The sequence below is a fragment of the Amblyraja radiata genome, chromosome 1, assembly GCF_010909765.2.
Source record: "Amblyraja radiata isolate CabotCenter1 chromosome 1, sAmbRad1.1.pri, whole genome shotgun sequence".
In the NCBI taxonomy this organism is placed as follows: domain Eukaryota; kingdom Metazoa; phylum Chordata; class Chondrichthyes; order Rajiformes; family Rajidae; genus Amblyraja; species Amblyraja radiata.
Window position 1 is genome coordinate 119,820,359 of NC_045956.1, and position 20,667 is coordinate 119,841,025.

Below are 20,667 nucleotides of genomic sequence, written 5' to 3' on the forward strand. Positions count from 1 at the left end.
AGTAACTCAGCGGGACAGGCAGCATCTCTGGTGAGAAGGAATGGGTGATGTTTCAGGTCGAGACTCTTCGACAGACTGGTAAGGGAAACGAAAGATATAGATGATGATGTATTGTAGAGAGATAAAGAACAATGAATGCAAAAAGGTTACGATGATAAAGGAAACAGACCTTTGTTCGCTGTTCGTTGGGTGAAAATGAGCAGCTGGTGCGACTTGGGTGGAGGAGGGATAGACAGAGAGGGAATGCCGGGGTTACTTGAAGTGAGAGAAATCAATATTCATACCACTGGGCTGTAAGTTGCCCAAGCGAAATATGAAATGCTGTTCCTCCAATTTGTATTTTGCCTCACTCTGACTGGAGGAGACCTCGGACAGAAAGGTCAGTGTGGGAATGGGAAATGTTTGGCAACCGGGAGATCGGGTAGGTCCAGGTAGCAACCGGGAGAGTCGCGATCCGAAACGTCACCCATTCCTTCTCTCCAGAGATACTGTCTGACCCTCTGAGTTACTCCATCTTTTGGTGTCTATCGTCGAGGTAAACCAGCATCTGCAGTTCCTTCCTACACAGCAGAACAGTACGAGGAGCGGTTAATGTTAGAGGCTGCTCACTATCCTCACTATGTTTACATCGTCCTCTCTAGCAATGAATAAATATAATTTGGTTACCGTATTATTGACTACAACCGCCCGTCTGAATGCCTTCTCTTCAAACATTTCCGCATTGGACCGTCAGACATTTAGATGTTCACAAATCAGCCTCCAAAGTTCAAATGATAATTGTGCCCGCGCCTGACATTTTTAAATGCATCTCCCATTAATTTTATTCAAAGGATGCCACATTAAAAACAAATACATATTGATATAGATATTCTATAGCAAGTATTCCAAAAAATGCTCCATATTTTTCTCCATTAACCTACCACAATGCGGGGGACTGTTCATTCAACAGCAAAGTTTGTTTTGGTGAAAGAAAGGTTGAAGCAGTTGATATTTTGAATGTTTGGCACAAGTGAGGAAAGGTCACATTATAATTGCTGTTCGTAAAACAGTTCCCTATCAAACACGTATACATGAGGAGTAAAGGGCAAAGGTTAGATCTTTACTCTGAAATTGTCAATTTATTTACATAATCATTCGGTTTAAGTGCTGAATGATGCAGTTCAACTGAAAGCGGCTGAAATCTAATTTGAAAAACTTTCAAATGCCACTTTTGTTTGAAAAAATGAAAGGGTTTACGTGTACAGTAGTTGAAGAACTTGATTTATAGAGGTTAACACAGGCAGAAATATTGTGCCTGATATTCTGTAATATGAAGACTTTCTTTACAGTTGATTTTAATATAGTTTGTCTGCATGAAATATTCTTAAATAGATACTTTAATTTCAATTGGTGTTACTGCAATGTTAATGTTTTGTTTCTCATAATTCTTTCCCTCTAAAGCATGTGGGCTGTGATCACATTTTGGGCTCTGATGCAAAAGAAGACAGATGTCGTGTTTGTGGGGGTGATGGAAGCACTTGTGAAGCAACAGAAGGTTTATTCAATGATTCACTGCCTCGTGGAGGTTTGTGCACAATATTTCCATTTTGCGGTACAGTAAACCACAACAATTTCTGTTCTTGGGTTTTTCTTAGGTTTAAATAACTTACGGTAGCCAGCTCATTTTCTGAGTACGAGAATGCATTTGTACTGTAGCAAATGTACATGGGTTTTCTCTGAAAAATTAATGAATTTCCTTAGACTTTACTTCAGACTTTAAAGATACAGCGTGGGAACGGGCTTTTTGGCCAACCCCTACTATCCCACACACTCGGGACAATTTACGATTTACAGAGGTCACACCGGCCAACATGTCCCAGCTACAAAGGTACACAAAATTGCTGGGGAAACTCAGCGGGTGCAGCAGCATCTATGGAGCGAAGGAAATAGGCAACGTTTCGGGCCGAAACCCTTCTTCAGACGTCCCAGCTACATTAGTAATGTCCCAGCTACATTAGTCCCACCTGCCCGCATTTGCTCCATATCCCTCCAAACCTGTCCTATCCATGTACCTGTCTAACAGTTTCTTAAACGTTGGGATAGTCCCAGCCTCAACTACCTCCTCTGGCAGCTTGTTCCATTCACTTCCCACCCTTTGTGTGAAAAAGAGGCTCAGAGACTCTTTTTAAAATTTATCCGGGCACAATGAGTAAGTTGTTTTGTTACTAATAGAAGATATGAGCATAGTAGCAGGTAAAATTCTAAGTATATTTTCTGAAGAGCAGCTACAGTTTGGCTGCATTCGGGTGACCTTCCTTTGGTCATGTTGAATGGTAGCTGTGTCTAGGTGCAAACAGTGCCTGTGTGCTAGCTAACTTTCAACTGTGATTCAGTTTTAAGGTTTCAGACCTGTCTGGTTGTCCATAATTTAGAACAGTACAGCACAGGACATGACCTTCGGTCCACAATGTCTGTGCCGAACATGATGCCAAGATAAACAAACCTACACATGGACCATATCCCTCCATTCTCTGCATATCCATGTGCCTATCTAAAAGCCTCTTTAAACCACTATTGTATTTGCCTCCACCACCATCCCTGGTACACACTACCCGTTGTGTAAAAAAAAATGCCCTGCATACAAAGCAATGTTCCTTTGACATTCTCACTCTTGGAAATAGGTTCTGGCTTTCTGCTCTATCGACGCCTCTCATAATTTTGTATACATCTCCTCAATTTTTTTATCACTCCAGAGAAAACAATCTCAGCCTGTGCAACCTCTAATACCCCTAATCCATGCAGCATTCTGGTCAATCTCTTCTGCACCCTTAGGTTTTGAAACTTCCCAAAAATTTCAAAACATCTCAAGAATGGAGAAAGCCTTCCAACACATTCAGACTGGAAATACCCTTGAGTCCTCTATTTCTTACACCCAGTCAGTTCCTTTTGAATTGAATACTTATTGTGCGCAAAATTTGTGTTTTTTCATCTCCCTTTTTAACATCATTGTGATGCGAAATATATGATTTTTAATTTTATTTTATAGTATAAAGTATAACTGCAGTACTGAGCCAGCACATTGTCTGGTATGCGTAACTTGATACACTTTGTGTTAGAGTAATACAAGTTCATGCTATGCATAATATGATCTGGTCATTGTCAAGTAAGCGGCTGAGATCAGGGAAGTCATAGCACTAATGTGATTTATTTTAGAATCCACAGCATTGAGTTCAGATTCAGAGAATACACAAGGCAGGAAATTCAGAGAATGGGTTTCATTGCAAACGTTGAGTTCACAGAACAGCCTATGGCAGACCAAATACATTCTGAGAACCCACTGGAGTTCAGGGAATGGACTGGATTAACAATAGGTCCAGGGAACAGAGGATCCACACTGGATGTTAACACCATTTACTGCTTCGCAAACATTATAGAATTCAGAAAATGTACATTGCTAACACTATCACATTCAGAGAATTCATAGGAGCAGCACAATAGAATTCAGAGAGCAGATGTTGCCAAAACTGAGTTTAAAGTATGCACAGAGCTAACACCAGAGCGTTTAGGGATCTCAGAAAATTACAAATACTAAAATCAAGCTGCAACACCACCAATTCCAGTAAATTTATATAGGGGGACACAAAGTGCTGGAGTAATTCAGCAGGCCAGATAGCATCTCTGGAGAATCCAGAGATCCTTGTTCTCCAGAGATGCTGCCTGACCTGCTGAGTTACCCCAGTACTTTGTGTCCTTTTGTGCATTAACCAGCATCTGTGGCTCTTTGTTTCTACAAATTCACATAGGGCGTTGAGGGGGGAATTTAAAATCAAGGCTTTCTAGCCAATTTAGTCCAGCAAGCACAATGCAATGCAAGATTGCAGCTAGCTATTATCGGAGATGTCCAACAAAGTGTTGAATGATTTTTTGTGCTTGAATATCTCCAATATAATGTCATGCTCTGTTGGACTAGTGAATCCAGCCCTTTCTGTAACAAATGTCATTCTCTGGAATTTGACCATCGTAATCTATTCATTGTCATCTTGACCTACAAGTAGCCTCCAACATAGTTCGTCTATCCTTCTTGTCTTGTTCAGTTGGATGGAACTGCATAGTTTAATTTTCCAAATCATACCTAGTAAACAGCTGTATTGGCTCCTTACCCCATCTCTGGTGGCCAAGGAACTATCCTTAGCCTCCCCCGACATCACATCGATGTACTATCCCTCAGCAGGTTATCATGGTGGTCAAGTTACTGGACCAGCAACAAAGTTCTGAACTATCAATCCCGAGATATGAATTGAATCTCATCAAGGCAGCTGTGCAATTCAAATTCAAGTAATTAAATAAATCTGGAAAATAAAGCAAAAAATAAGATTGTCCTTAAATCCATCTGTTCACCAACAATCATCTGGGAAGAAAATCTGTAATCCTTTCCATGCCATAAGAACATAAGAAACGGAAACAGGCGAAGGCTGTTCAGTCCCCTCACGCCAGCTCCAACATTCTATAAGAATGTAGCTGAACATTTAGCACCGCCTCACTTTCCCTTACTATCCAAATAGTTACCATTCATAAATCTACCAATCGCTGTCTTTATTGTATTCAGTGATTGGGCCTCCTTAGTACCTTTTGGGAGTGAGTTAAAAAGATTCACCACCTTTAGGTTGAAGAAATTATTTCTGTCCTGCATGGCCAACCCCTTAATTTGACACACTGGCCCCTGTTTCAAGTGACCCCAGCCAAGGAACACATCATCCCGACATCTACTCTGTCAACCCAAGTAAGAATCGTGTTTGTTTCAAACGGTTCACCTTGTAGCAATGTTACAAAATTTTGAGATTTAAAAAATCAAGTCTATAATTTATCCCATCAGATAAAGCATAAAAAGAAGTTTAATTTGATACCCAATTCACTTTCATATCTTCAATATTTAAAAAGTTATGGCCATTTCATACTCGGAAATTAGCTTCTAGTTCCCTATTGCTTTTCCATTGACTTAACACAAAAGCTGTGATCGAGGACAGTCAAAAGCCCATAACTTTCTTAAAAATTAGGAGAACTGAATGACATTTTCAGTTGTTATAGATTGAAGGATTCTGAAACAAATATGAAACATCTTACATGGATCACCTGAAATTAAAGCATACCATTAGTTAGTTATCTAATTGTAGCTAATTACAAAATTAACCGTTGTGACGGAAATAGTAATAAACACCCAGACTGCCTTGAAAATTCAAAAATGTGATATTCTCAAGATAAGAACTTTAATATTATTGTATTATATGCTGTAAGTCCGTAGCAGATAGGTAAATCAATTACAATTTCTAGCAATAGACCAAGTCTTTATGGAGAAGATCAGTTGCTAGCTGGTACATTGGCATATCATAATCAGCAGCATCATCATAATCCTCAGATTGTAACCAATAAGCAACTCTGTTCACCTTGTTTTTCCTCAACTTTTCAATTTTGGCATTGTAAACTACAAGTTTTTGTTCTTCAAACCACACATGTCATGCCTTTCTGCCCACTACTTTCCCATTAAGAATGTCCTGTAGATCATCACATTTGGAGAAGTCCAAATTTGGATAATCTCTGCGAATGCTGTCTAAATCAGTCTCTTTTGCTGGGCATTTGGATTGACAATTTTGCATTTCTTCTTCGGAGACATCTGTTTAAAATGTAAAGGGAAAAAAACACTGAACAGCATTAACAGAAACAAGTTATTATTTGCAGTTTTAGAAAAAAGGTAGAATTGATAAAGTTAAACGCTAAAACAAATAGTAAATACCCAACAAAAAATTCATATTCATCAGTTTCATCAAATCAATTCATCTAATCAATTAAATTCAGCTAAATTCAATCACTAGATCTAAACATCTATCAATTTCTTAAGAAAAGGCTAATTTTTTTAAATAGCCTAAGTATCCAAATAACAAACTAATCCCATTCACACAATATAACATGATTTTTAAATCTCACTGTCATGAACATATGCCAAATGGAAGGAATTTAATGTTTAATTCCCATAAATTAATCTAGAAGCATCCAATCTCAATATAATCAAAATCATTATTTTTTGCACAATACATGTGACTAAAACTGTTGTGGATATTTAGTATAAATATATTGATTATGGATAGACAATTACACAAAATATAGACGATTTATGACATGAATGTCCAAAAAAAAGAGAATTTTAATCAAGATGCGAGTGGGTGTTTCTGTAATGCGATCGATTGGAATATTGCCGTTGCCGTGAATTTTAACCCCATATTGGCGGGCAAGACATGGCAATTTCGCGTCGTAAAATTAGACTAAAGCCACCCCAAGAAACAAGATTATATGTGAAATACACGGCTTACCATTTGTTTTGTCCTGATATTGCAATCCGTCACGTTGAAGGTGTTGAGAGCGTTCGAAGTCGCCTTTTACTTTCATCCAACTATTAAATTGTCCAGCTATTTAATAAATAAATTAAAAAAATTTAAAAAGGGAACGGAAGTCCGATCAATTTTTCTTCATCGACTAGCAGCCCGAGGAAATCACTCTCCGACAAGTGATACAAACCTGCATTTTAATCCAGCCCCCCCCCCAAAGGCGCCGTAGTTGCACACACAGCCAGTGGCAGAGCTGCAGCGCCGCTGAAGGTAGGTTTTGTAACATTGCTACTCCTTGCATTTGTCTAAACTAAGGTTCCTTCATCTCTCCCCATGGAACAAACGTGTCATTCAGGAATCGATCTGGCAAACTTCATTGAACCATATCTCATTCATGGAGATCAGACCTACACACAATAGTCCCAAGAGCCCATAGAACTGTAATAAGATACATTTTCTCTTGTACTCAGATCTTCCTGCAATAGAGCTCAGTGTTTATTTCACTTCCTAATTAATTGCTGCAACTTCACATTAACTTTCAGTGATTTGAGTAACATAGTCTATCTAAAGGACCTTTTAAATCTTCTTTGTTGACTGTATGTTATGAACCTTTAATATCCATACCATAAATTAAAGTCAGTTTAAAATCGCAGAACAAGAGCATTGAATCAGTCAATTGAAGAAAGAGTTATCCCCCAGCAAAGCCATTCTTCTTTGTGAATCATAAAATGTAAGTCACAAAAAGAGCCATTTGATGCATCATATCCACACCAGAAATAAAGAATGTGCTGTTCAATATCAATTGATTACACTGTGCAATTGGAGAAGAGATGTGTGGTAATTTAGGTGTTTGTTAATGAGTTTGCAAAGAAACTTGAGTGAAGTCCCCCAATACATTCTGCAGGCATTCATTGCCAATTGCACCTTTACTAAATACATTGGTATATGGATAGGTATATGGATGGGAAAGGAATGGAGGGTTATGGTCTGAGTGCAGGTAGATGGGACTAGGGGAAAATAATTGTTCGGCACGGACTTGTAGGGCCGAGATGGCCTGTTTCCGTGCTGTAATTATTATATGGTTATTGGGGGAAATGGTGTGGGTCAGGAAATAGTACAGGTGGGAAATATTTAGCAGGGGTGGATTGTGGAAGTGATTAGGGCTGACCAAGGTGGATATTAAGGAAATTAATCTGTTATGGTGGGATCTGCAGAGATTGACATAGGTCATAGGGACAATTGAACCATTTGGCAAGATGATCATGAGGTAATGGTTGCTTCAGAATAAATTGGAAGGCTTTATTTATCTGAAACTCAAGACACGCCTTAAAATCTAGAAATGTACCTTTAGCAGAGTTAAAACAGGTGATAAAGTAGTGCAGAAATAAAGTTTTCTGTTGGAATTATTGGAATTATCTATGTTGGAATTATTGGAATTATCTATGAAGATATACATAAAGTGTTGGAGTAATACAGCGGGCCAGGCAGTATCCCAAGAGAAAAAGAATGGGTGACATTTCAGGTCATAACCCTTCATCAGATATGAAACTTCAGACTTTAAACATTGTCCACGTTCTGTTAACTTTATAATCCAGAAAAGATATTCTATTCTTTGGTGTGGTCTTTCTGGTGATGTCACTAACTGAACATTAATGCAAAAAATATATATTTGTGACCTTAAACATGATCCATAACTAACAACAGGGAAATAAAGGAGAATCTATACCCTCATCTCAGCTATATTCTCATTCTCCCTCGTTTCTTCCTGAATCCAGCCCACTCAGAAGCAGACTGCATGTTAATGCCAACCATGGTTTCACAATGACCTGGGAATTGATCTGTTTTGGCTCTTCTAAAGGACAGTGTTAACATTAGTACAATAATCATTTCAGTGCATTGACTTCACAGATCATGTGTTAACATCAACAAATTAATTTTCTGCCTCACACCACCAGTCCTTTGCAGTCCTTCACTCTGTCCCACAGAGAAATGTGCAGTCAAAGCAGATACCAGATGCAATAGTTGGTGATTTGAAAGAGATTGAGATAAATCCTCATAAACAACCCAGATAAATCTTCTTAATCTAAAACAAGCACCAGAAATGCCTGACAGTGGGGTGCAATGTTTGTTGGCCGAGTGACTAATAATCTTGGGTATACAAACAACTTTGTCCTTCCAGCAGATGCAGTGGAAGTCTTTTCATAACTCATTAGTTAGAAAGCAAAAACAAAAATGTAATACCCCAAACCACAGAAATTGTGACATTCTGTAGATTTATTTTTATTGATCATGATTAATGGTGAAAACTGGAACAAGCTAATCACCTGCCAATGAATGCTGTGCTGAGAAAATATAAACTGCAGTAAACTAGAACCTGGTGAAATTAGGTTAATCAACAAATTATTAACCAAGAATGTGGCTTAAACCACGAAATGTTCTGCTTTAGGAAATATTTATTTATCTGAAACTCAAACAGATTTGTATGTACACACATTAAACTCTGGTATAATAACTGTCTTGGTGGAGCTGACGAATACATAGCAGATGGTAGTTAATGCAGAATTAAATAAAGCTTTCTGTAACAATGATTGGGATTGCCTATCTTTTGTCAATATAGTAGATATATGTATATATCACCTTTACACCAATAACTTGCTTCATTAGTGCTGGTTTGATTGTGTCATTGACAGAGACCATTAGAGACACGGGGAACTATTTAGGCTGGTGCAGTGGAGAACACGGGTTGGAATTGAGAAAAACATAGAAAGAGATCCAATTAGCAGCTGTGTTCTCTCTCTTTGTAAAATCCCAGAATTACAGATTATGATCTGCTTTACCCAAACTGTGCCAGTAACTTGTTACATCTGCTTAATTGCCTACTTGAAATAGCTGTTAAATTCCTTAAATGGAAGATGTGAAATGTAGGGCCAAAAGGATGAAATGTTTTGTCTCAGATTCTATTTAGTTTTGACAGGCTTTATAATGTGACCAATGATCCTTAAAAAAGTCACTCAAAAGAATTGATTCAGATAAATGTATGAATTAAAAGCAAGTGTAGAGCACTCAGCTATTCAAGCCTTTCCATCCCTTCAATAAGATTCCAATTGATATGATTATTAATTTAGTTCCATGTTCCCACCACACCTGGTAATCTTCCAATCCCTTCCTTATCAAGAATCTATCTATCTCTGCCTTAAAAATGCCATGTACATTTGCTTTATGGAATCTTACAAAAACAATGTCTTTTGCAACTTTTGCACAGCTGCCATCCCACTCCATTTAAAAAAATAGATTGAGATGCAAGAAATTCAATCTCAAAGCAAAGGAACCATCGTACAGAAACTCAAAACCAGCAGATGCTGAAAATCTGATATGTGAAATAAACATGCCAAGGGATATTCAGCCAGTCAGCCAGCATCTGTGAAGAATTGTCATACTTCAAGCTGATGACATTTATCAGAAATGGACCATCACGCAACCTTCCTGCTAAAAGAGTGATCGATCCTAATACAACAAATAGAAAAGGTCTCGTTTCTACCTATGAGTAATTCTCACAATGACCACACAAATAAAGAGAAGGCACCTTATGAGAAATAGTTCAGGCCACTGGTGCAAATAAACATTCACACACAAGAGGATAGGTCGTTTGAAAGAGTTAATTCCATCACGGAAATGAAGGGTATCATTGGAAAGAAGCTGAAGAGAATGAACTTGTGTCAGTTAGAATTTAGGAATTTATTTACATAGAAGGATATGTTCCCCCACAGCATAAAAACAATAAACATAAGTTTTCTAAAGACTATTTGGTTTATTGTGTTACTTTACTCACATGTTTTACATTAGAACGTCTTTCAGATCAGATCCTTCTGAGGTAAGCTGCAATGGTGATTGGAAGTACATTTTTTATTTGGCTTATACAAAATTCAGTTACTAAAACTATTATGTTTGTTTTTATGAATAAATGGGATAATTTTAAAAATGCTTATTTTCAGTCTTTCCACCTATGTGAAATAATTTTGGATGCAAACATTGTGCTTTCAGGGTATCTGGAAGTCGTTCAAATTCCAAGAGGATCGGTCCATATAGAAATCCAGGAACTAGCAATGTCAAAAAACTATATTGGTGAGTGTGAGTATGGAGATGGGTTGACTGCTCAACTTATTTGACATATTTCTTTACAAGGAATAAAACCGAGTGCCAATCTTGTATATTTTAAATAAACTATCAGATGTTTTAAAGCTTAAACTGATCTGGTAAAAGATTTTTTAAGCAATAAACCAAACATCAGTGGGAATTGAAGTATAAATTGAAAATGCCGGAAACACTCAGTGGCGTATGGCAAGATTGACCTGAAATGTCATCCTCACTCTCTCACTCTGTCTCTCACTCTCTCGCTCATTCTATCTCTGAAGAAGGGTCTCGAACCAAAATGTCACCTATTCCTTTTCTCCAGAGATGCTGTCTGACCCACTGAGTTACTCCAGCTTTTTGTGTCTCACTCTCACTCTCACTCCAGTTCAGTTTAGTTTATTGTCATGTGTACCGAGATACAGTGAAAAGTTTTTGTTGCGTGCTAACCAGTCAGCGGAAAGACAATACATGATTTCAATAGATCCATTTACATGATGAGGGAATATTGTTTAGTGCAAGGTAAAGCCAGCAAAAACTGATCAAGGAAGGTCCGAGGGTCACCAAAGAGGTAGATAATAGTTCAGCACTGCTCTCTGGTTGTGGTAGGATGATTCAGTTGCCTGATAACAGCTGTAAATAAACTGTCCATGAATCTGGTGGTGTGTGTTTCACACTTCAATACCTTTTGCTTGATGGGAGAGGGGAGAAGTGTGCGACTCGTCCTTGATTATGCTGCTGACACTCTCTCACTGTCTCTCTCTCACTCTCTCATTCTCACTCTCTCATTCTCATTCTTTATCTCTCTCTCTCATTCTCACTCTCCTTACTTGATGTCTAACCCACCGAGCTCTTCCAGCATTTGGTTGCAATTTTAATGTGAACGCCTTTATATTACATACAAAACTACATGCATTTATTATTTTCTTTTTTGTTTTGAAGTTGTTAAATGCTTTGCTTTAAGAATAATTTGAAACATTTTTACTTGTAGCTTTGAAATCTGAAGGTGATGACTATTACATAAACGGTGCCTGGACCATTGACTGGCCAAGAAAATTTGATGTTGCTGGCACAGCTTTCCATTACAGGAGACCTGCAGACGAGCCAGAATCTTTGGAGGCATTAGGGCCCACCACAGAAAATTTAGTTGTTATGGTAATTCATTTAAAAAATCTGCATGAATTTATTGTCTTCCTAATTTTTCTGTCTGTTTCACCCTTTCCCTTTCAAAAGTCTCTACAAGCAACATAATGCTGCAGTGTGGTAATGCTGATGCCTCTTAGTTCCAGTGGCCTAGGTTCATCCTGATCTCCAGTGTTGTCTGTGTGGAGTTTGCTCATTCCTCCCGTTCCCATGGGGGTTTCCACCAGATGCTCACTTTTCTTTAATGTCCCAAAGATGCGATGGGCTGTAGCTTAATTAACGCTGCATGATAGATGAGTGGTAGGAGAAGAAGGGCAGAGTTGAAGGGCCTTTGAAAGAAAATGGGTTATAGGGAAATTAGTTGAAGAATGGGATTGCTCGGAGAACTTAATGGGTCAAATTATCTCCTTCACCCTCGTAAGAAAATATAAAAAACTTATTTTGTTCAATTGTTTGATGGACTGAGAATGAGTATCTGCAACACCAGAGCCCATTCTGTCTTTATTTTCAAACAGTAACTGGAATTCTAACTGGACCACCAATGTATATTGTGGTGCTCTAATTGGTACCCAAGCTGAAATCCGGTAATGTTAGAGAGAGGGTGAAGATCAAACCTCTGCCTGCTTGAATCGTATAGTCTATCTGCTGACCTCTCAGTGCTCTTCCTGATACTGAAGCAATATCCATCCATTTAAAATTGATTTTTATTGGATTAACTTTTTATTTGATTAACTTTATTTTAATGATTTAGATTTTTTTTGTTGCATTTAAATTATTTTTATTATAAATAATTGTTATTATTTTTTAATTATTTCAATGTACCCAATTACTTTTTCAAATGTTTTCAACTATCAGAAACATTTAGAAGTTGTTACATAGGTAAAGTAACAATTTACATAGATTATGTTCAGGTTGAGGATTAGGTCAGGACAAATCTGTTGTACTTGGTTTTACATAGGTGCAGAAACGACTTGGCTCTCAATATACTGTTTCGGGTATTCGCCTCGTGAAGATAAAAATTAATATTTTTCCAGGAATAGAATTATTTTACATCAAGCAAAAAAAGTTTGGAGATTACTTATAAAACATTTGTAGCCTCTTTACGGGAGTATTATCAACAAAAAATGTCCATCGTACTCATTGAGTCTATAATTGCTGTGCTGTTAAATATGAGGTCAGTTTTGCAAAAGAACACGATCTTAACATTGGCTGATGGTCACAATGTGTTGACTTTGAGATGGGTTAGGCATTATTTTCAATGCATTTTCTCCTTTTCACTTGATGGTGTTTTGGATAAATCTTGAGAAGTACTTGTTTTGTTTTGGAGTCATGGGGAATAATGTAAAGAGACAAAAACAAGCACAAGCTTGGTGGATTATATTTCAACAACATTTATACCATCTCTTCCGTCAATTATTTTTGGATTAATTTAAAAAGGTTGAAGATTTAGAACTCCGCACACTTCATGCTTAATTACATATAAGAAACTGTGCATCACCTCTGTTTTGGTAACGCTATGATCTCAAAATTGTAAAAAGCCGCAGGCTTAGGGGATGTCTTGTTTAATTGATATCCTATTGAGTTGAGGTAGATAAGCGACTAGATCTAGAGTTTTATGAAATTGATAAATGTGTATTTAGCCTTTTAAAACTTCTGGCCATCACAGTGATGTGAAAGAAAGTGGCTACCTGTATTTATGTGGGGCCTATCCAAACCTCTTTACAACCAACTGAGTTCTCTTAAATTTACAGCTGTGATAAAGTAAACATGAGTTTCAGTTGTCGCGGGGCAGTGACAAGATGATCTGTTGTCATGGAATAGGTTGAGGGCCAGGTGTTGACCACTATAAAAAGAGAACCCTATGAGCCCTTGACCCTTTCTGGTCTTGAGTATATTATCATCATACAGAGAGGGAACAAGGCAATGTTTTCTAAATAACTCAATTGCTAATTCTCACCATATGGGGCTGAAAGTGCTCCAAAAATTCCTTGTATTTTAGATGAAAGGCTAAAATGTGAGGACTGAGGAGCGCGGGAGGGAGGGAGAGAAGGGGAGAGAAGGACAGAGAAAGGGGAAGAGAAGGGGAGAGAGAAGGGGGGAGAAGGGGAGAGAGAAGGGGGGAAAAGGGGAGAGAACGGGGGGGAGAAGGAGTGGAGACAGTTTTAAGAAGTTTAATAAAGTTAGCGGGCATTTTACCTTCTGGCGGATCTTCCAGGTCCTGAAAACCAAAGATCCGACAGGATCTTTGCTGTAAACTCCAATGAGCCAATCAAAATGGCCGGTCAGCGAAGGAGATTGCCTTTGACGGCCCGTAAGTAAATAGCAACCCCACTCCACTGGCTTCGACCAAACGGTAACCTATTTTTAGTCAAGGCCGGTTTCGTTTTTTTTAAAATAATCTCAGGAACATAGAAGAAGCCTCGACTACGCGGAAACCACTTTCCACCATTAGGGAGAGTGGCCGGAACCTCCGGGAACCTCACGGAAACCTTGGGTGGGGCGCAAGGTCTCCAGAGGTTTCCGTTCAGGTTTCCTAAGTGGGACAGGGGCATAACTCGCTTTTGAAAAACTCTCCATGTTCTATGTAGATGCCTAGAACCTCTTTCTTTTGTTTTACTAGCACACAATGTGATGACAGTCATCAAGTGAGAATGCATCACTAGATCAAATGCTAAGCCATCATTGGGAGCACACAGTTATTCTGGCTATGCTTGCTTGCAAAATAAAAACTTACCAAACACAAATCATCTTGAAAATAACACAAATGCAATAGTTGTTGGAAATCTGAAACAAAAATAGAAAATATTCTGAAAAGCGACAGGTCAGGTCGAGTTAATGATTCAGATCAAAGAATTAATGAAAGGTCATAAAGACATCTTCTTTATTTACATATTTACTCACCCAACTCATTTGAAATTATATGAGCTGGAATCTGTCCAAGGAAATATACTCATGCCCATATTAGAACCTTAAACATTCATGTTCCAAGTATGAGATTTATCCACACAGAGCACATTTAGGAGTTTGGACATATTAGTCAGCAGGTCTTGCAACACTTTACCGTAACGGAGTTTATTCATTTGGTGGGATGTAATTGTGACCTTTTAATACTGTGATAGTTGTTCACCATTTAAAAATAATATTCTTGGTAAATGGTCAAACATGGCAAGGCCACTTTTATTGCTTATCCCTCAGAAGATTGTAGTAAGCCTTCTCTTTGTTAGTCTGCCCACAAAATAACACTGCTTCGACACTGATGGAAGGAATAAAATCCTAGCTTGCCGAACCTTTCTCTATAGCTCAGTCCCACAAGTCCTGGCAACATCTCTATAAATTGTTTCCACACGTTTTCCCGCATAATGGCATATTTATTACAACAGGATGACAAAACTGCTAACAATACTCCAAGTGTGAACTCTCCAACATCTTGTGTAACTGTAACAAAACATCTCAATTTCTCTGCTCAATTTCCTGACTGATAAAGGCCAATGTACCAAAAGCATTCTTCACCACCCAAGCTACACGTGACAGCATTTTTCGGGAACTATGTAATTGTATACCTGGATCCCTCTGCTCTACAACATCCCATGCCCCTTATGTACACCGCAAAGGTCCTACCCAGCCAGGTTTGATTTCCCAAAATACAACACCTCACACTTGTTGGATTAAAACTCCATTAGCCATTCCTCGGCTCACTTGTCTGGCTTATCAAGATCGCACTGTGATTCTTGATAACCATCTGCACTGTCTACAATACCACCAATTTTAGTATCATCCGAAAACTTGTTAATCGTGCCTTGCACATTCTCATTCAAATTGTTGACATAGATGACAAACAGCTAATGGGCCGGTACCAATTCCTGAAGCACACCACTAGTCACATGTCTCTAGTACAAATAGCAACCGTCTACCTGCTGCATCCCACTATGAAACCAATTCTGTATCCATTTAAATGAATGAATGAATAAGTTTATTGGCCAAGTATTCACATACAAGGAATTTGTCTTGGTACTCTGCCCACAAGTGACAACATGACATCCAGTGACAGTTAAGAATGATACATAAAACATTAAATATGAATAATAAAACATTATTGATTAAATAATGTGAATTAAATAAAATACCAGAGCAAAAGGAGGCTACAGATTTTTGGTTATTGAGTAGAGCTACTACTCGTGGAAAAAAATCTGTTGCAGTTTTGACAGTCCAGAATCGCCTTCCAGAGGGAAGTGATTCATAGAGTTTGTGGCCAGGGTGAGAGGGGTCAGAGATGATCTTACCCACTCATTTCCTGGCCCTTGCAGTGTACAGTTTGTCAATGGATGGAAGGTTGCAACCAATAACCTTCTCAGCTGATCGGACGATTCGCTGCAGCCTCCAGATGTCGTGCTTGGTGACTGAGCCAAACCAGACCATGATGGTGAAGGTGAGGACAGACTGCGATGGCCATATAGAATTGGACCATCATTGCCTGTGGTAGATTGTGCTTCCTCAGCTGCCGCAGGAAGTACGTCCTCTGTTGTGCCTTTTTGACTGTGGAATCGATGGGAGCCCCCCACTTAAGGTCCTTGGAGATGATGGTTCCCAGGAACTTAAAATGATGGTTCCCAGGAACATATGTGACTATGGTGTTGTTGATGGTGAGTGGGGTGAGGGGAGGGGGAGCTCACCTAAAGTCTACAATTAACTCCACTGTCTTAAGAGCATTGAGCTCCAGGTTGTTGCGATGGCACCAGGACGCCATCCTGTGACACTTCCTGTCTGTAGGCAGATTCCTCCCCATCCTGGATCAGTTCAATCAGGTTTGTGTCATCCACAAACTTGAGAAGCTTGACAGAGGAGTCAGTGGAGGTACAGTCATTGGTGTAGAGAGAGTAAAGGAGAGGGTAGAGTACGCAGCCTTACGGTGCTCCTATGCTGAGGGTTTGCGGGTCCGAGATGTGCTTTCCCAACCTCACATGTTGTTTCCTGTCTGTCAGGAAACTGGTGATCCACCGACAGAGGGGTTCAGGCACAGTCAACTCGGAAAGTTTGGAGTGTAGTAGCTCTGGCACATTGGTGTTGAATGCAGAGCTAAAATCAACAAACAACATCCTTGCATAGGTCCCCTGGCAGTCTAGGTGCTGGATGATGAAGTGCAGGCCCAGGTTGACTGCGTCACCACAGATCTATTGGCCCGATATGCAAACTGCAGAGGGTTTGTGATATTTTTCTGGTCGGCCAGCACAAGGGTCTTTATGACTATAGAGGTCAGTGCGACAGGCCTGCAGTCATTAAGACCAGTAATCCTTGCCTTTTTGGGTACAGTGACAATAGTGGAGACTTTGAAGCAGGCAGGGACAATACAGGTTTGCAGGGACTGGTTAAAAATGTCTGTGTAGACTGGTGCCAGTTGTTCGGCACAGAGCTTGACTTTAGAGGGGGACACATTGTCCGGTCCTGGAGATTCCCGGCTTTTCTGTCTTCTGAACAGCATCTCCACCTCCTCTATTTTTATTGTTGATGATGGAGGTGATGTTGTGCAGCACGAAGGGTGTGGGTAATTGGGTCTGAAGTGGTGATTGGAGAGGGGTGGGTGGGAAATGGGCCAGTCTTTTCAGACTGGAGTCTTGCTTTAAATATGTGTGAAGTGGTGAGTGGGGAGGAGTGGGTGTAGAAGGGCCCAGTCTTTGCAGACTGAGGTCAGGCTGTGAGTGGGCCCTGAATTTAGCCTGCTCTCCCTGAATCCATTGTGATCCAACCTTCCAGAGCAGCCTACCATGCAGAATCCTATTAGAGGGCTTGCTGAAGTGTAGGTAGAAGTGCTTCCACACCTCAAATTTGTTTTCCTTAAATAGAATCCCAAATTTCCTGGAATTTGATGATACTTTCCTGAAATTTTACGAAATGCTTCCGCGCGCTTTTGTTGTATTTTTTCCATGGGCTCATGTTAACAACACAAAGAAGAACAAGGCAAAACCGATCTATGTCACTACACCGTATCTGCCTGCTTCTGTTACTCACTTGTAGTGTTATGCCAGGCAGCTTTCATTGCTTCCAACAGCTTTCGTTGTCTTTGTTTTTTCAACCTGCTCTCATGTATCTCAGTCTCTGCTCGCTCTCCCTCCCACTCTCTCTCCCTCCATCCCTCCCTCACTCTCAACCTCCCTCTCTCCCTCCCTCTCTCCCTCTCATCGTCCCTCCCTCTCTCCCTCCCTCCCTCGCTCACTCCCTTGCTCCCTCCCACTTTCCCTCCTTCTCCCTCTCTCCCTCCTTCTCTCCCTCCCTCTCTTCCTCCCCCTCTCCCAATTCTACCACTGTCTGAAAAATGGTGTGATGTGGTGTGGCAGCGCCTATCGGCAGCGGCTCGACTACAGTCCATCTGTCTTTTTTTTTGTTTTTGTCTTGCTAAATGTATGTCTTGACTCTAGTTTTTATTATTTTTCTTTAGCTGTGTATATGTGGGGGGTGGGATGGGGGAAACCATTAGTCTCTTCCCTGTACAAGGACCCGACTTTTTCCCCGTCGGGTCTCCGATGTCGTTGAGCCTAACATTGTGGAGCCGGCGGCGGTCTCCGGCCGGAACCAACCTGACATCGCGGAGCTGGCCGTCTTCGGAGTGGGAAGATCTGTGGTGGCGCGCGGCTGCGACCCGACTTCGGAGCCTCGTAGGCTCCGGCCACAGGCCCTGTGGCCAGGAACATCGGGAACTCGCAGGTCCCTGGTGGGAGACCGCTTATCGGAGTTCCCGCAATGGCAATTTCCCCCGCTGGAATTGCGGGGTTAAAGGACTCGGAGCGGGGCCTAACATCGCCCGGCGCGGCTTAAACGGCCATGGGACTTAACATCGGGAGCTTTAACATCGGGAGCCCCAGTTCGCCTCGATGCTGCAGTTGGACTGCTGGACCACGGGAGAAGAACAAAGGGAAGAGATAAGACTTTTGCCTTCCATCACAGTGAGGAGGTGTTGGAGATTCACTGTGATGGATGTTTGTGTAAACTGCGTTAAGTGTGGGTCTTGGGTTATGATGTATTGTAAGACTGTAGAAAATGCAATTTCGTTCAAACTAAGCTGTTTGAATGACAATAAAAGGCATTCTATTCTATTCTATTCTACATAATCAAAGGCTCAACTTCCACTGAGAAAGAGAATTCCAAAGATTGTTATAAGGAAATTTTCCCAAATAGTCTGTGACCCATAGTGCTGTGGCCATAGCGCTATGTTTAAAGCCCATAGCGCTGCAGCCGTTAGCGCTATATTCAGAACCCATAGCTCTGCAGCTGACAGCTCTTTGTTTAAATTCCCACACGTTAAACTGACAGCGCGCTATTTAAACCTTTGTGCACCAAACCGGCAGTGCTGTATGTATTACCTTTACACCCCTTCGTGGGCCGGATGCGGAAATTTCCCGAAATTATTTAATTTTCCTAAAATTACCCGAAGACTACCATAATTTCCCGGATTTCAGGTAATTTCCTTCAAAGTGGAAACACTGAGGTAGACGTATGTCTACGGCCCTGCCTGTCAACCTTCTTGGTTTCTTCTTTAAAAAGACATAGTCAAATTTGCGCAACTCAATCTTCTCCTTACAAAAGTATGCTGGTTAGCACTAATTATTATTATTATTAAACTTCAGGCTCAGGGTTCAGACAGGTGGCGGCATTACATAAATTACATTGCATATAAAAATACCATTAAAATACATATAAAATCTTAGTATATTACTTATAAAAACTAAAAGCTTAGTATATTACTTATAAAAACATTATAAATTATATTTAAAAAAACAAAATACATTATTTAAAATCCAGAATAAAAAGTGTCCCACAAAGAGACAGCGATACCAGTGTCTCCGCAACTGGGATTCGTAGAGTGTAGTGCTAAACCTTACGTTTGACAAGGCCACGATAATTATATTTTTAGTCATTTATCCTGCAAATGAATTTATTCTAAAATACTGACTCCTGCAGCCACAAACATGTTACTAGCACTAAACCATCTAGGTTTCCTTAGCAGTGTTCTCATGGCATCATTATAGGCCACCTTTAGTCCATGCAAACTTGTCTTTCCGTAGTTTGACCACAGGTGTGCAGTATAAAGTGGTGTACAATATGCTCTAAACAGAGACATCGTCACCACATACGCACCAATGCACCGCTCTCTATTCAAATGCTTTTATATCTTGTCCATCAGAATCTTCTCGCTGAACACAGATGTTGGGCTCACTGGTCTATAGTTCCCAGATTTTCTTTTGGAGCCCTTCTTAAATAGAGGTACAACATTAGCCACCCCCCAATCTTTCGGCACCTTGCCTATGACAAATGTTGATTCATATAGCTCAACCAGGACTCCTGCAATTTCCTCTCTAGTTTTTCAGTGTCCTTGGATATGTCTGATCAACCATCATATATTGTAAGATGTCCAGCACCTCCTCGATAATAATAGAGACTGTTCTCAAGACATCTCCATTAACTGTTCCAAGTTTCCTCATCTTCATTTCTTTCTCTGTGGTAAAAACAGAGGGGAAATGTTCCTTGAAGACCTTGCCCATCTTCTGAAGTTCTACACATAGGTGACCACTTTGAATTCAGAGGAGCCCTTTCCTCCCACCAGTGGGGGGGTGCGAATAACCCGGGGGGGGGGGGGGGGCTTGGTGTGTGAATAACCCGGGGGGGGGCTTGGTATGTGAATAACCTGGCTGCCTTTTTGAGATAGCAGGAGGGAAAGGGGGAGGGGTGTGAATAACCCGGGGAAGAGGTGGGGGTGTGGCACACGGCAGCTAGAGAGCCCATTGTGATTGGTGCACTGTGAGTGGCATTGTGACATCATCATTGGAAAGTTCTGGCAAAACGCTGTGAACCGTTTTTTCCTTTTTTTTTCAACTTGAATCGTCAATAACTTTTGAAATATAGCATGGAATGTGAAGGGAATCTGTTTATTGCGTCGACCGGGTTAATGTGAGTAATAATCTGCAAAAATTTCAACGCTAGCGTTTTGTCGAAGGTAAAAAAACACAAACGCGCACACACACACACACACACACACACACACACACACACA

General features: G+C 40.2%; 1 protein-coding gene across 1 annotated transcript in view; it reads left to right on the forward strand.

Annotated features, from left to right (window-relative positions):
- The window catches only part of adamts6 (ADAM metallopeptidase with thrombospondin type 1 motif 6), a 258,203-nt gene that overhangs the window by 208,593 nt on the left and 28,943 nt on the right, over nt 1-20,667 (forward strand). The window contains exons 17-19 of the mRNA XM_033029876.1: nt 1,441-1,564; nt 10,398-10,478; nt 11,476-11,639. Of these exons, the coding sequence (XP_032885767.1) occupies nt 1,441-1,564; nt 10,398-10,478; nt 11,476-11,639 (369 nt within the window). The remainder of the gene's footprint in view (nt 1-1,440; nt 1,565-10,397; nt 10,479-11,475; nt 11,640-20,667) is intronic.